We start from the raw sequence: 17,191 nt of genomic DNA, 5'->3' as shown, positions 1-17,191 counted from the left end.
ACATACATAATACACTCACTTATACATATACATAATACACACATATGCATAATACACACACCTATACATACATAATACACACACATACATAATACACACACATACACATTTACATAATACACACATATGCATAATACACACATATACATAATACACACATATACATAATACACACATATACATAATACACACATATACATAATACACACACTTATACATAATACACACACTTATACATAATACACACACTTATACATAATACACACACTTATACATAATACACACACTTATACATAATACACACATATACATAATACACACATATACATAATACACACATATACATAATACACACACATATACATAATACACACACATATACATAATACACACTTATACATAATACACACACATATACATAATACACACATATACATAATACACACATATACATAATACACACACATATACATAATACACACACTTATACATAATACACACACTTATACATAATACACACATATACATAATACACACATATACATAATACACACATATACATAATACACACACATATACATAATACACACATATACATAATACACACATATACATAATACACACATATACATAATACACACACATATACATAATACACACACATATACATAATACACACTTATACATAATACACACACATATACATAATACACACATATACATAATACACACATATACATAATACACACATATACATAATACACACACTTATGAAATTGCAGGGGGTTTTTTTAAATGTAAAGACAGAAATAACAATAATGGAAATATCATCTTCCAACTAACAAAAATCTTTAGCAATAGATAATTATTAGGAACATTTTTACATAAATACTCCTACAACACCCTGAATGTATAAGTCTGCAACCCTTTTATAATCAGGGCTCTAGCCGTGTTCACATTATAAATGCTGTCTGTAGGTAAATAACATACATCTGCATCAATGAGAGTGATCCTAATTAACCCTTTGAGTGCTATATATTTTTTTAAATATTTTTTTTAAAACTTTTTTTTAACTTTTTTTCAGATCCCCAACACTTACACTGTTGGAAAGGTTAGGCGATTACCTTTCCAACGGTGGGTCTTGAGGGTCTGTAGCTGCTTAGATGCCTGAGATACAGGCTTCTAAGCAGCATGCCCCCTGCTCCAATATTTAACATTGTTCATGATAAATAAAGTTGTGTGGTGACGTCACCGCGCATAATGTGAAGCCCCGGCGATGCCTGTCACTATGCAGGCCAGATCGCCAGGGTAGGAGCCGGTGGGAGCCCCAAGATCTCTCTCAAAGTGGGAGAGTGCTAGTGACGGCTCAGAGCCGTCATTAGCACTCAAGGGGTTAAACACAGATAAGTCAGCTGTTGCTGTAGGATTTGTCTGAATGTTTGGGGCTGCATCTTACTGGATGAGCCATGGTCCTCAAAGAGCTGCCAAAGAAACTGCAAGAGCGAATTGTTAAATAGTACCAATAAGGAGAGGGCTCTAGGTAGACTCGCTGGGAGCCAGCTAATGATTGGTTGCTGCACATGCATGACTCATTTCATTGGCTTACCTATGTATTCAGCTAGCTCCCAGTAGGGCCTTCTTGCTCCTTCAACAAAGGGTACCAAGAGATAGAAGCAAATTGGATTATAGAAGTGAATAGAAAAGCTGTAAAACGTTATGGTCCGTCTGAATCATGAGAGTAAAAAAATTAGGTTTCATGTCCCCTTTAAAATCAAAAGCTCATATGGTTATAACTATTTGTGGTTCATCACCAATTTGTGGGGACCCACTGATAAGAATGAATTGTAACAATGACTATACACAACACTTCACCAGCAGGTCACCTAGTTTATAGGATATGTAAAGGCAGATATATTATTACATTAGAGATGGAATCCTTGTGATGATTTAAATTCCCTATAACAAAATAAGTGATTGATATGAGAAAATAAAGACAATTTGGAAAGTGTTTGAAAGATGCTTACACAAAAATAAAATCAATTTCCTTAGCAGACGTAAATGAGACAAAACTGAAATCCATATGAATGTATCAGTTTTTGGATATACTGTATATGTATAAGTGTGTGTATTATGTATGTGTATGAATTAGTGTGTGTAGTGTGTATATATGTATAAGTGTGTGTATTATGTGTATGAATTAGTGTGTGTAGTGTGTATATATGTATAAGTGTGTGTATTATGTATGTGTATGAATTAAGTGTGTGTAGAGTTTAATATCTTTATAAGTGTGTGAATTATGTATGTGAATGAATTAGTGTTGTGTAGTGTGTATATATGTATAAGTGTGTGTATTATGTATGTGTATGGTGGACTTAGTGGTGTAGTGTTGTATAAAGTATAAGTGTGTGTTATATGTATGTTTAAAATAGTGTGTGTAGTGTGGTATTTGTGTATTATGTTATGTGTATGAATTATTTTGTGTATGTGTGAATTATGTATGGTTGTATGGAATTAGTGTGTGTATTGTGGTGTATTAGTATGTGTATGAATTAGTGGTGTGTAGTTTTTGTATTATGCATGTGTTATTTAGTGTGTGTATGTGTAAATATGTATAAAGTGTGTTATGTGTGTATTATATATGTGTATGAAATTAGTGTGTATGTTGTATTATGTATGTGTAGAAATTAGTGTGTGTATATTTAATATGTGTAAGTGTGTGTATGAATTTAGTGTTTATTATGTATTGTATGAGTTAGTGTGTGTAGTGTGTAAATATGTATAAGTGTGTGTATGTGTGTTATTATATAGTGTATGAATTAGTGTGTATTGTTATTATGTATGTGTATAAATAGTGTGTGTAGTATGTAATATATGTGTAAGTGTGTGTATGTATTAGTGTGTAATAAGTATAAGTGTGTGTATGTGTGTAATAAAAAGTGTATGAATTTGTGTGTATATGTGTATTATTATAGTGTATTAGTTTAAGTGTGTGTAGTGTCGTGTATATATGTGTGTGTAGTGTGTATATATGTATAAGTGTGTGTATTATGTATGTGTATGAATTAGTGTGTGTAGTGTGTATATATGTATGTGTGTGTGTATTATGTATGTGTATGAATTAGTGTGTCTAGTGTGTATATATGTATAAGTGTGTGTATTACATATGTGTATGAATTAGTGTGTAGTGTGTATATATGTATAAGTGTGTGTATTATATATGTGTATGAATTATTGTGTGCAGTGTGTATTATATATGTGTATGAGTTAGTGTGTATATTATGTATGTGTATGAATTAGTGTGTAGTGTGTATATATGTATAAGTGTGTGTATTATATATGTGTATGAATTATTGTGTGCAGTGTGTATTATATATGTGTATGAGTTAGTGTGTATATATGTATAAGTGTGTGTATTATGTATGTGTATGAATTATTGTGTGCAGTGTGTATTATATATGTGTATGAGTTAGTGTGTATATATGTATAAGTGTGTGTGTTTATTATGTATGTGTATGAATTAGTGTGTGTAGTGTATATATGTATAAGTGTGTGTATGTGTGTATTATATATGTGTATGAATTATTGTGCGCAGTGTGTATTATGTATGTGTATGAGTTAGTGTGTATATATGTATAAGTGTGTGTATGTGTGTATTATATGTGTATGAATTAGTGTGTGTAGTGTGTATATATGTATGTGTGTATTATATATGTGTATGAATTAGTGTGTGTAGTGTATATATGTATAAGTGTGTGTATGTGTGTATTATATATGTGTATGAATTAGTGTGTGTAGTGTATATATGTATAAGTGTGTGTATGTGTGTATTATATATGTGTATGAATTAGTGTGTGTAGTGTATATATGTATAAGTGTGTGTATGTGTGTATTATATATGTGTATGAATTATTGTGTGCAGTGTGTATTATGTATGTGTATGAGTTAGTGTGTATATATGTATAAGTGTGTGTATGTGTGTATTATATATGTGTATGAATTAGTGTGTGTAGTGTGTATATATGTAGGTGTGTATTATACATATATACACACTACACACACTAATTCATACACATACATAATACACACACTTATACATATATACACACTACACACACATACATAATACACACACATACATATATACACACTAATTCATACACATATATAAGTGTGTGTATGTGTGTATTATATATGTGTATGAATTAGTGTGTATGTGTGTATTATGTTTGTGTATGAATTAGAGTGTATTGTGTATTGGGTACTTGTAAAGCGCGGCTAATCACCCGTAAGGGTCTCAAGGCGCTGCTCATTTCATCAAAAACTCGGAAGGATGAAAGGCTGAGTGGACCTTGCCGGGGATCGAACCTGCAACCCTTGGGTTGCTACAGAGCTTAGCCACAGTGCTAAGGGTCTCAAGGCGCTGCTCATTTTATCAACAACTCGGAAGGATGAAAGGCTGAGTGGACCTTGCCGGGGATCGAACCTGCAACCCTTGGGTTGCTACAGAGCTTAGCCACAGTGCCTTAGCATGCTGAGATATCTGTCCGGCTTAGTGTATACTGTGTATATATGTATAAGTGTGTGTATGTGTGTATTATGTACAGTTGTGCTCATAAGTTTACATACCCTGGCAGAATTTATGATTTGGCCATTTTTCAGAGAATATGAATGATAACACAAAAACCTTTCTTTCACTCATGGTTAGTGTTTGGCTGAAGCCATATATTATCAATCAACAGTGTTTATTCTTTTTAAATCATAATGACAACAGAAAATACACAAATGACCCTGATCAAAAGTTTACATACCCCAGTTCTTAATATCGTGTATTGCCCCCTTTAACATCAATGACAGCTTGAAGTCTTTTGTGGTATTTGTGGATGAGACTCTTTATCTTCTCAGATGGTAAAGCTGTCCATTCTTCCTGGCAAAAAGCCCCCAGTTCCTGTAAATTCTTGGTCTGTCTTGTATGAACTGCAAATTTGAGATCTCCCCAGAGTTGCTCAATGATATTGAGGTTGGGATACTGAGATGGACACTCCAGAACCTTCACTTTATTCTGCTGTAGCCAATGACAGGTCGACTTGGTCTTGTGTTTAGGATCATTGTCATGTTGGAATGTCCAAGTACGTCTCATGAGCAGCTTCCAGGTTGATGAATGCACATTTCCCTCCAGTATTTTTTGATAACATACTGCATTCAAAAATTTCCTGTGCCTTTGTAGCTCACACATCCCCAAAACATCAGTGAGCCACCTCCGTGTTTCACAGTAGGAATGGTGTACCTTTCATCATAGGCCTCTCCAAATGTAGCGTTTATGGTTGTGGCCAAAAAGCAAAATTTTGGTCTCATCACTCCAAATGACTTTGTGCCAGAAGGTTTGAGGCTTGTCTTTGTGCTGTTTGGCGTATTGTAAGCGGGATACTTTGTGGCATTTGCGTAGTAATGTCTTTCTTCTGGCAACTCGACCATGCTGCTCATCTTTCTTCAAGTGCCTCCTTATTGTGCATCTTGAAACAGCCACACCCCGTGTTTTCAGAGAGTCCTGTATTTCACCTGAAGTTATTTGTGGGTTTTTCTTTGCATCCCGAACAATTTTCCTGGCAGTTGTGGCTGAAAATTTAGTTGGTCTATCTGACCGTGGTTTAGTTTCAACAGAACCCCTCATTTTTCACTTCTTGATTAGAGTTTGAACACTGCTGATTGGCATTCTCAATTCCTTGGATATCTTTTTATATCCCTTTCCTGTTTTATACAGTTCAATTACCTTTTCCCGCAGATCCTTTGACAATTCTTTTGCTTCCCCCATGACTCAGAATCCAGAAACGTCAGTGCAGCAATGGTTGAAAGATGCAAGGGTCTGTCAGAAGTCCAGAAACTCATTGACCTTTTATACACACACACTAATTACAAGCAAACAGATCACAGGTTAGAATGGTTACCTTTAATAGCCATTCAAACCCCTTTGTGTTAACTTGTGTGAATGTTATCAGGCCAAAATCACCAGGGTATGTAAACTTTTGATCAGGGTCATTTGGGTAGTTTCTGTTGTCATTATGATTTAAAAAGAGTAAACACAGTTGATTGATAATAAATGGCTTCAGTCAAACACCAACCATGAGTGAAAGAAAAGTTTGTGTTATCATTCATATTATCTGAAAAATGGCCAAGAAATCATAAATTCTGCCAGGGTATGTAAACTTATGAGCACAACTGTATGTGTATGAATTAGTGTGTGTACTGTGTATATATGTATAAGTGTGTATTATGTATGTATGTATGTATGTATGTATGTATGTATGTATGTATATATATATATATATATATATATATATATATATATATATATATATATACACACACATATATATATATATATATATGTATAAGAGTGTGTATGTGTGTATTATATATGTGTATGAATTAGTGTGTGTAGTGTGTATATATATATGTATAAGTGTATTATATGTGTATGAATTAGTGTGTGTAGTGTGTATATATGTATAAGTGTGTATGCGTGTATTATGTATGTGTATGAATTAGTGTGTGTAGTGTGTATGTATATATATATATATATATATATATATATATATATATATATATATATATATATATATATATATATGTGTGTGTGTGTGTATTATGTATGTGTATGAATTAGTGTGTGTAGTGTGTATATATGTATAAGTGTGTGTATATGTGTGTATTATGTATGTGTATATATGTATAAGTGTGTGTATGTGTGTGTAATATATGTGTAGGAATTAGTGTGTGCAGTGTGTATATATGTATAAGTGTATGTGTGTATTATGTATGTATTAGTGTGTATATATGTATAAGTGTGTGTATGTGTGCATTATATATGTGTATGAATTAGTGTGTGTAGTGTGTATTTATGTATAAGTGTGTGTATGAATAAAACAGCAGATAAGTGTGTTACAGACATCAGGGATGGTTAATTTACTATGAACTGAGTTACAATTGACCCTTCCACTAGGAACTAAAATGAAAACGCAACACCAAAATTGGGGTACAAAGGCTGCAGCTTTTTATTAACTTAAACACATATAACAAATTATAAATAATCAAATACTCAAACCCAAAACAGAGCTTGCCCATAGCAGTCACATATCTCCATTATCCACCACATTCCCATCACATTCTCTCCTGGCATTCCAGGAGGTACCCATAACTGCTATCCCACCAGGCAAGCACTCCACCACAGGCAAAGAGATTACCGCCATGCCCTGCCAACCAACCCCAAGGCCTTTGTAACCCCTTCTTTAATGTTAAAATTGAAGAACTGCCATCCCTTTGCAAGGTATGTGCCAGAAAAACATCAGCTTCTTCCCCTACGGACCTTGCAAAGAAATGTTGGCACTCTTTTTGGGCCACCCACCTTCCCTATATACCTGTCTCCAGGCCCCTCCTCACTCAAGTCATCATTGGTCTCCTAGGCTGGGATCAAATGCCCCTCTGCAGCAATTACTCCTCCAGGGCTTCATTTCAGAGGCATAAAAGAGGGGCCACATACTGCCAGTGTGTTTATCTTGCACCTTTGTTAGTTCCTCTTTTTGGGGAATTAGTTCTCCTACAACAACTAATAAAGACCTAGTACAGTATTCTAAGAAGAGGCTTGAACTCTTTTCAGTTGTGTTGCGTTTGAGAAATATTCTTTCTAAAGCACTGGGAGGTCCCTTAAAGCTTCACAACCCAAAATGGCAGCAATGAATTGATACACAAGGCATTGTAGGGCTCTTTGGTAGCCAAGAATAATGGTAACCCAACCAGCAAAACTAAATTTACACCACCAGTATCACTAGGAACATGTTAATTAAAGGGATATAAAACAGTATATTTAATTGTTGTAATAAAAAACACTAACCAGTGGGTTATACTTAAAGGGACAGTCTAGTCAAAATTAAACTTTCATTATTCAGATAGGACTTGTAATTTTAATCAACTTTCCAATTTATTTTTATCATCAAATTTGCTTTTTTCTCTTGGTATTCTTAGTTTAAACTAAACATAGGTAGCCATATATACTAATTTCTAAGCCTTTGAGGGCTGCCTCTTATCACATGCTTTTAAAATCTCTTTTTAACACAAACGGCGAGATTACGAGTTTTGTGGTAACAGGGGTGCGTTGCTAACGAGCCTTTTTTTCCCACCGCTCCCTTAAGACAACGCTGGTATTACAGGTTTTTTTAAACCTGGCGTTACCTGCAAAAAGGTAAGCGTAGAGCAAAATTTAGCTCCACATCTCACCTCAATACCAGCGTTGCTTAAGTCAGCGGTGAGCTAGCTAAACGTGCTTGTGCACGATTTCCCCATAGGAAACAATGGGGCTGAGCTGGCTGAAAAAAAAACCTAACACCTGCAAAAAAGTAGCGTTCAGCTCCTAACGCAGCCCCATTGTTTCCTATGGGGAAATTAATTTTATGTCTGTACCTAACACCCTAACATGAACCCCGAGTCTAAACACCCCTAATATTACACTTATTAACCTCTAATCTGCTGCCACCGCTATCGCTGACACCTACATTATATTATTAACCCCTAATCTGCCGCTCCGGACACTGCCTCCACCTACATTATACTTATGAACCCCTAATCTACTGCCCCCAACATCACAGACACCTCCATTATATTTATTAACCCCTAATCTGCCCCCCCCCCAACGTCGCCGCAACTATATTAAATTTATTAACCCCTAATCTGCCGCCGCCAACGTTGCCGCCACTATTATACATTTATTAACCCCTAAACCTAACCCTAACACCCCCCTAACTTAAATATAATTTAAATTAAACTAAATAAATTTACCATAATTAAATAAATTAATCCTATTTAAAACTAAATACTTACCGATAAAATAAACCCTAAGCTAGCTACAATATAACCAATAGTTAAATTGTAGCTAGCTTAGGATTTATATTTATTTTACAGGCAACTTTGTATTTATTTTAACTAGGTACAATAGTTATTAAATAGTTATTAACTATTTAATAACTTCCTAGTTAAAATAAGTACAAAAGTACCTGTAAAATAAACCCTAACCTAAGTTACAATTACACCTAACACTACACTATAATTAAACTAGTTACCTAAACTACCTACAATTAATTAGAATTAAATAAACTAAATTATGAAGAAAAAAAAAACACACTAAATTACAGAAAAAAAAGAATTACAAGAATTTTAAACTAATTACACCTAATCTAATCCACCTAATAAAATAAAAAAGCCCCCCAAAATAAAAAAAATTCCCTACCCTATACTATATTACAAATAGCCCTTAAAAGGGCCTTTTGCGGGGCATTGCCCCAAAGTAATCAGCTATTTCACCTTTAAAAAAAATACAATACCCCGCCACACACACCCAACCCTACTCTAAAACCCACCCAATCCCCCTTAAAAAAAACCTAACATTACCCCCTGAAGTTCACCCTACCTTGAGCCGTCTTCACCCAGCCGGGCACAAGTGGACCTCCAGAGGGGCAGAAGTCTTCATCCGATCCGGGCAGAAGAGATCCTCCAAGCGGCAGAAGTCTTCATCCAGGTGGCATCTTTTATCTTCATCCACGAAGCATTCTCTTCAAACAAAGTCCAAGCAAAGAAATGACGTCTTTAAATGACGTCATCCAAGATGGCGTCCCTTGAATTCCGATTGGCTGATAGGATTCTATCAGCCAATCGGAATTAAGGTAGGAAAAATCCTATTGGCTGATCCAATCAGCCAGTAGGATTGAAGTTCAATCCTATTGGCTGATCAAATCAGCCAATAGGATTGAGCTTGCATTCTATTGGCTGTTCCAATCACCCAATAGAATACGACCTCAATCCTATTGGCTGATTGCATCACCAATAGGATTTTTCCTAGCTTAATTTCCGATTGGCTGATAGAATCCTATCAGCGAATCAGAATTCAAGGGACGCCATCTTAGATGATGTCATTTAAAGGAACCTTCATTCTTCGTTTGAAGAGGATGCTCCGCGTCGGCTGGATTGAAGATGGACCCGCTCCACTCCGGATGAATGAAGATAGAAGATGCCGCCTGGATGAAGACTTCTGCCGCTTGGAGGACCTCTTCTGCCCAGATCGGATGAAGACTTCTGCCCCTCTGGAGGTCCACTTGTGCCCGGCTGGGTGAAGACGTCTCAAGGTAGGGAGATCTTCAAGGGGGTAGTGTTAGGTTTTATTAAGGGGGGATTGGGTGGGTTTTAGAGTAGGGTTGGGTGTGTGGGTGGTGGGTTTTAATGTTGGGGGGGTATTGTATTTTTTTTTACAGGTGAAAGAGCCGATTACTTTGGGGCAATGCCCTGCAAAAGGCCCTTTTAAGGGCCATTTATAATTTAGTATAGGGTAGGGAATTTTATTATTTTGGGGGGCTTTTTTATTTTATATGGGGGATTAGATTAGGTGTAATTAGTTTAAAAATGTTGTAATTATTTTTTTATTTTCTGTAATTTAGTGTTGTTTTTCGTACTTTAATTTATTTAATTTAATTGTATTTAATTGTAGGTAGTTTAGGTAATTAATTTAATTATAGTGTAGTGTTAGGTGTAATTGTAACATGGGTTAGAATTTATTTTACAGGTAAATTTGTACTTATTTTAACTAGGTAGCTATTAAATAGTTAATAACTATTTAATAACTATTGTACCTAGTTAAAATAAATACAAAGTTGCCTGTAAAATAAATATAAACCCTAAGCTAGCTACAATGTAACTATTAGTTATATTGTAGCTATCTTATGGTTTATTTTACAGGTAAGTATTTAGTTTTAAATAGGATTAATTTATTTAATTGTAGTAATTTTATTTAGTTTTAATTAAATTATATTTAAGTTAAGGGGGGTTAGACTTAGGTTTAGGGGTTAATAAATTTAATATAGTAGCAGCGATGTTGGGGGCGGCAGATAAGGGGTTAATAAATGTAGATAGGTGTGGGCGATGTTAGGGACGGCAGATTAGGGGTTAATAAAATTTAACTAGTGTTTGCGAGGCGGGAGTGCGGCGGTTTAGGGGTTAATATATTTATTAAAGTGGCGGCGATGTCCGGTCGGAAGATTAGGGGTTAAATAATTTATTTAAGTGTTACCGATGTGGGGGGGGGGGGGCTTGGTTTTGGGGTTAATAGGTAGTTTATGGGTGTTAGTGTACTTTTTAGCACTTTAGTTAAGAGTTTTATGTTACGCCGTTAGCCCATAAAACTCTTAACTACTGACTTTTAAATGCGGTAGAAGTCTTGACAGGAGAGGGTCTACCGCTCACTTCTTCCAAGACTCGTAATACCAGCGTTAGGCAAATCCCATTAAAAAAATAGGATACGCAATTGACGTAAGGGGATTTGCGGTAAACTCGAGTCGCGGAAGAAAAGTGAGCGGTACACCTGTACCTGCCAGACTTGTAATACCAGCGGGCGTTAAAAAGCAGCATTGGGACCTCTCAACTCTGCTTTTTAAGGCTAACGCAAGACTTGTAATCTAGCCGGCAGAGACTGAAAGTACACATGGGCCATATAGATAACACTTTGTTCAGGCACAGAAAGTTATTTAAGAGTTAGCACAACACAATGCTAAATGCAAGTCAATAGATAACAAATATTCACAGTCATGTGATCAGGGGGCTGTCAGAAGGTTCTTAGATACAAGGTAATCACAGAAGTCAAAAGTGTATTAATAAAACTGTGTTGGTTATGCAAAACTGGGGAATGGGTAATAAAGGGATTATCTATCTTTTAAAACAATAACAATTCTATTGTAGACTGTCCCTTTAACAGAAAGCATTACACTATGTATTATTCATCTTTTTGAAGGATTTTACATTTTCTCTTTCTTTCTTTTTCAGCTTCATTTGTGCAGTGTAAATTACTTTCTGTCATAGTCCTACAAGAGGGCTGAGGTCTCAACAGAAAGGCATATCTCGCCTGATGTCATAAAACTTCTAGAGTAGCTTGAGCCTGTTTACTATTCAGATAATGCTAGAGAGGCAGTAAATCTGTTTTGCCCATGCTCAGAAGAGGCAGAATGCGAGTTCAAAAGAGGTCTTCTCTCATCATTTTGTCTACTTATTTTTTTTACACAATTATTTTCTTTTTATGTTTGATGTAACATTTGTTTTTACTAAAGGAGTACTGGTTCATATCCCTTTATTAAAAACAGATGTCACCACTACATTAGCATTTTTTTTTGTTGCATCTAAAATATTTATTTTAATGTATTATATGTTTTGTTAAAAATGGATATTATTTGTTTAAAATAAACCACTTTATGTTTTCATGATTGTGCAGACATGCCCTTATCTTGATGCTGTGAAAGGTCTTCCAGAGAGTCTCAATTGTGTACAAACAGGCATTTCCTTCTAATTCCACAATCATCTATTCAGGGATATGAAACAGTCTGTTTCATTGTTGTAATAAAACAAAAGCACTAAGCAATGGGTTACACCTTTTAGAAATAATTGTAATATGTATTATTCATCATTTTAAATGGAATTTTACCTATTGTTTTTTTTTTCTTTAACCCCTTAATGACCGAGGACGTACGCCATACGTCCTCAGAAAAAATACAGTTAACGCCTGAGGACGTATGGCGTACGTCCTCGGTTTGAAAAGCAGCTGGAAGCGATCCTGATCGCTTCCAGCTGCTTTCCGGTTATTGCAGGATGCCTCAATATCGAGGCATCCTGCAATAACAATTTGTACCCCTCCGGTGCAGAGAGAGCCACTCTGTGGCCCTCTCTACACCGGACATTGATGGCCACATTCGTTGGTGGGTGGGAGCTGCAGTGGGAGGCGGGAGGGCGGCCATCGATGGTTTCTGAGACACAGAGGGGGGCGGGATCGGGGGCGGGACAATCAGGTGCGCGCACAGACAAACGCGTGCGTGCACGGGGGTGTCGGGCGCGTGCACGGGGAGGGAGCGGGTGGGAACCGCTTACACTACAGAAATGATCCTGTATAAGTGGGAGGAATGGGGGGGGGGGGAAATAAATGTCCCAAAAAAGAAATCTAAGGGATCTGTGAGGGGGTGGATATTGGTCGTGGGGAAGCTACACTACAGAAAAAAATAAAAAAGAGAAAAAAATATTGTACCCAAGATGGCTGCCAAGAAGGTAGAGGGGGGAGGCAGGGAGGTTGGGGGCTAAGGGGGATCCTACACAGCAACATATGTAAATATGCACAGGGGGGAAAAAAGAATGAAAAAAAGGATGCCTTTTATTTTAGTACTGTCAGACTTTCTGCCAGTACTTAAGATGGCGGGGACAATTGTGGGGTGGGGGAGGTAAGAGAGCTGTTTGGGAGGGATCAGGGGGGGTGATGTGTCAGGTGGGAGCCTGATCTCTACACTAAAGCTAAAATTAACCCTACAAGCTACCTAATTAACCCCTTCACTGCTAGCCATAATACACGTGTGATGCGCAGCGGCATTTAGCGGCCTTCTAAATACCAAAAAGCAACGCCAAAGCCATATATGTCTGCTATTTCTGAACAAAGGGGATCCCAGAGAAGCATTTACAACCATTTGTGCCATAATTACACAAGCTGTTTGTAAATTATTTCAGTGAGAAACCTAAAATTTGGAAAAATTTAACGTTTTTTTTTATTTTATTGCATTTGGCGGTGAAATGGTGGTATGAAATATACCAAAATGGGCCTAGATCAATACTTTGGGTTGTCTACTACACTACAATAAAGCTAAAATTACCCCAAAAAGCTCCCTACATGCTCCCTAATTAACCCCTTCACTGCTGGGAATAATACATGTGTGGTGCGCAATGGCATTTAGCGGCCTTCTAATTACTAAAAAGCAACTCCAAAGCCATATATGTCTGCTTTTTCTGAACAAAGGGGATCCCAGATTAAAATTTACAACCATTTATGCCATAATTGCACAAGCTGTTTGTAAATAATTTCAGTGAGAAACCTAAAGTTTGTAAAAAAAAATGTGAAAAAGAGAACGATTTTTTTTTATTTGATCTCATTTGGCGGTGAAATGGTGGCATGAAATATACCAAAATGGGCCTAGATCAATACTTTGGGTTGTCTTCTAAAAAAACATATCTACATGTTAATGGATATTCAGGGATTCCTGAAAGATATCAGTGTTCTAATGTAACTAGCGCAAATTTTAAAAAAAAAAGTGGTTTGGAAATAGCAAAGTGCTACTTGTATTTATGGCCCTATAACTTGCAAAAAAAAAAGCAAAGAAGATGTAAACATTGGGTATTTCTAAACTCTGGACAAAATTTAGAAACTATTTAGCATGGGTGTTTTTTGGTGGTTGTAGATGTATAACAGATTTTGGGGGTCAAAGTTAGAAAAAGTGTGTTTTTTTCCATTTTTTCCTCATATTGTATACATTTTTTTTATAGTAAATTATAAGATATGATGAAAATAATGGTATCTTTAGAAAGTCCATTTAATGGCGAGAAAAACTATATATAATATGTGTGGGTACAGTAAACGAGTAAGAGGAAAATTACAGCTAAACACAAACACCTCAAAAATGTAAAAATAGCCTTGGTCCCAAAAGGACAGAAAATGGAAAAGTGCTGTGGTCATTAAGGGTTTAAACTGCTATTTGTGCAGTGTCCATTACTGCCCTACAAGGAGGCTGTGGTCTCTACAGGAAGGCTTATCTAGATTCATGTCATAAAACATCTAGAGTAACATGAGCTGGATTACTATTAAAGGGACAAGTCCAAAAAAAAAAAACTTTCATTTTTCAAATAGGACATGTAATTTTAAACAACATTCCATTTTACTTTTATCAACAATTTTGCTTTGTTCTCTTGGTATTCTAGTTAAAAGCAAACCTAGGAAGGCTCATATGATAATTTCTAAGCCCTTGAAGGCCGCCTCTATTTTATTTACTTTTCACAGGAGGGGAGAGCAAGCTCATGTAGGCCATATAGATAGCATTGTGATCACGCCCGTGGCTAGTGGCAGACACTGCACTAATTGGCTAAAATGCAAGTCAATAGATAATAACTAAAAGTCATGTGATTAGGGGCGGTCAGAAGATGCTTAGATACAAGTAAGTCACAGAAGTAAAAAATGTATTAATATAAAACAGTGTTGGTTTTGCAAAACTGGGGAATGGGTAATAAAGGGATTATCTATCTTTTTAAACAACAAAAATTCTGGTGTTGACTGTCCCTTTAAGTGAATACTAAATAATTAGGGAGTCAGATTTGCCCATGCTCAGAAGAGGCAGACTGCAACTTAAGTTGCCAACATGTCAGCTCTGAAGTCTCCCTGAGGGCAAGGGCTACACTGAGAATTTCTAAGTTCTCATTTTTGCAAGACAACACATTGTTTGCCGTTTTTTAAAATATGACTGAATGTTTTACTGTTGTGTCTCTTTAAATACATTTTACATTCCCCTGTACAGTTTATTACTGGATGTACTGGGCAACCAAGTGTACAGAACACAACTGAAGGTGAATTGCAAAGCTTTGTTTTCTGCCTGACCAGTAACATAGCCCTCAGAGAATGCACCCCTAGGCAGCTGTCTATACCCCAACCCTGTCAACCAGAATTATCCTTCAAACCTGTACAATGTAGTTATTTATTATGTAGATCTTACCCACTAGTGCAAATAAAGCCTTTAGAATCCCCTCAATAAGATCCAGTCGCTGGTAACACCTGTTGGATCGACAGTTTCCCTTAACCTTGTTGTTCAGGTATCTCAGAGGGTATTTCACTGACCACCATAAGCCAAACAGAAGGAAGAAGCTGCCGGGAAGAGCATGCCCCTTGAAATTAGCCATTTAATTCGTCCCCTGGAACACAAATAAAGAGGCATCAGAGAAACACATCATTATCACCTCTGCCAGCTTGGTGACTGCAGAGTGTCACATTTTATCAGTAGCTCAGTTTGTGCCAGCTATCGCCTAAATACAGATTCACCTGTTCCCTCCCCAAAACAGATGCCAACAGGAGTCACAAGACAATGACTGGCTGACAAGTAATGCAGATTCATTTCACAATCACAGATAAATATTACTTGTTATCCCCTGGTGGATAGATCAGGTCAAGTAATAAACTACATAAAAAGCCTCATGTGAAGGTTATAAATAAATCTGTATATATGTACAACAAAGTGCTGAACCAGGTAATGGGCAGGGCCTAAGTAATTTGTTCTATGCCAAATTACCCCAGGAAAACCCTCTTTTAGGTCTATTGGCTGCAGCTCACTGATGAAGTCTTGAGGCAGAAATGTATATTTTTGGGATTGACATGTCTCTAGATCAGAGGACAATTGCCTGGGATTTTGGAACAGGGTTGTCTATTCAAGCCAGAATCAGACTGGTATACTTCAGGAAAGTTATCGTCTGTGAAAAAAGCACAATTGGGCTAAAAGAGCTGGTTGCTGGATGGTGACATACATATATTTATATAGTTTTAGTTTAAGTTTTTTACCAAACATTTAAAAGCAATGAAATTCCTAACTTAATCTTCCCCACTTCTCCTTGAAAGATTTGCATGATATTATCAATGACATCACTGATTACATCACACATGACATCATTGATGATATTACAGGCATTACTGGTGACATCACGTGACCTATGATATATAGTATAATATGTATGGAAGTGTGAGCTTAGATGGTGCATAAGTCCCTGATCACCTCCTATTTCCTCTCTCATATGCAACCATTTCATATCTACCTACATTACACATAATCGCCTCAAACACTCACCTCCATTTGCCCCCACATGTTTCTTTACCTCTCACTCACTTTAACTTATATTCTCAGCAACTTTTCCCTCACATCCAGCTCACCCTCTAAATTCAACAAACCTTCACACACCAGCTTCTGTCATCCCTTTAGCCTTCCCTCCTCAAACACAGCCTCCTCCTCAACCTCTCTTCCTATCTCCCTGATATCCACCACCTTCCTCACCCTCTTAATCAGCTTCCTCTTCATCCCTTTTGTTCACAGTCTGTTTCACACCCTCTTATAAAAAATGGTCTACCTCACACACAGCGCCTTCCTCACCCGCTGACTGTTATACACAGCCTCCTCCTTATCCTCCCACCCCTTCTTCTTTACACACAGCCGCTTCCTTATCCTCTCACCCGTCCTTCTTTACACACAGCCGCCTCCTTATCCTCTCACCCCTTCTTCTTTACACACAGGCTGCCACCTCCTTATCCTCTCACGCCTTCTTCTTT

At 36.7% G+C, this 17,191-nt stretch overlaps 1 protein-coding gene across 1 annotated transcript in view; it reads right to left on the bottom strand.

Annotated features, from left to right (window-relative positions):
• The window catches only part of TMEM45B (transmembrane protein 45B), a 68,286-nt gene that overhangs the window by 36,236 nt on the left and 14,859 nt on the right, over positions 1 to 17,191 (bottom strand). Inside the window, exon 2 of the mRNA XM_053691498.1 lies at positions 15,597 to 15,792. Within this exon, the coding sequence (XP_053547473.1) occupies positions 15,597 to 15,780 (184 nt within the window). The 5' untranslated portion in view covers positions 15,781 to 15,792. The remainder of the gene's footprint in view (positions 1 to 15,596; positions 15,793 to 17,191) is intronic.

This window comes from Bombina bombina, chromosome 8, assembly GCF_027579735.1.
Source record: "Bombina bombina isolate aBomBom1 chromosome 8, aBomBom1.pri, whole genome shotgun sequence".
NCBI lineage: Eukaryota > Metazoa > Chordata > Amphibia > Anura > Bombinatoridae > Bombina > Bombina bombina.
Note: the sequence above shows the minus strand (reverse complement) of the source record. Positions and strands in the feature narration are given on the sequence as shown.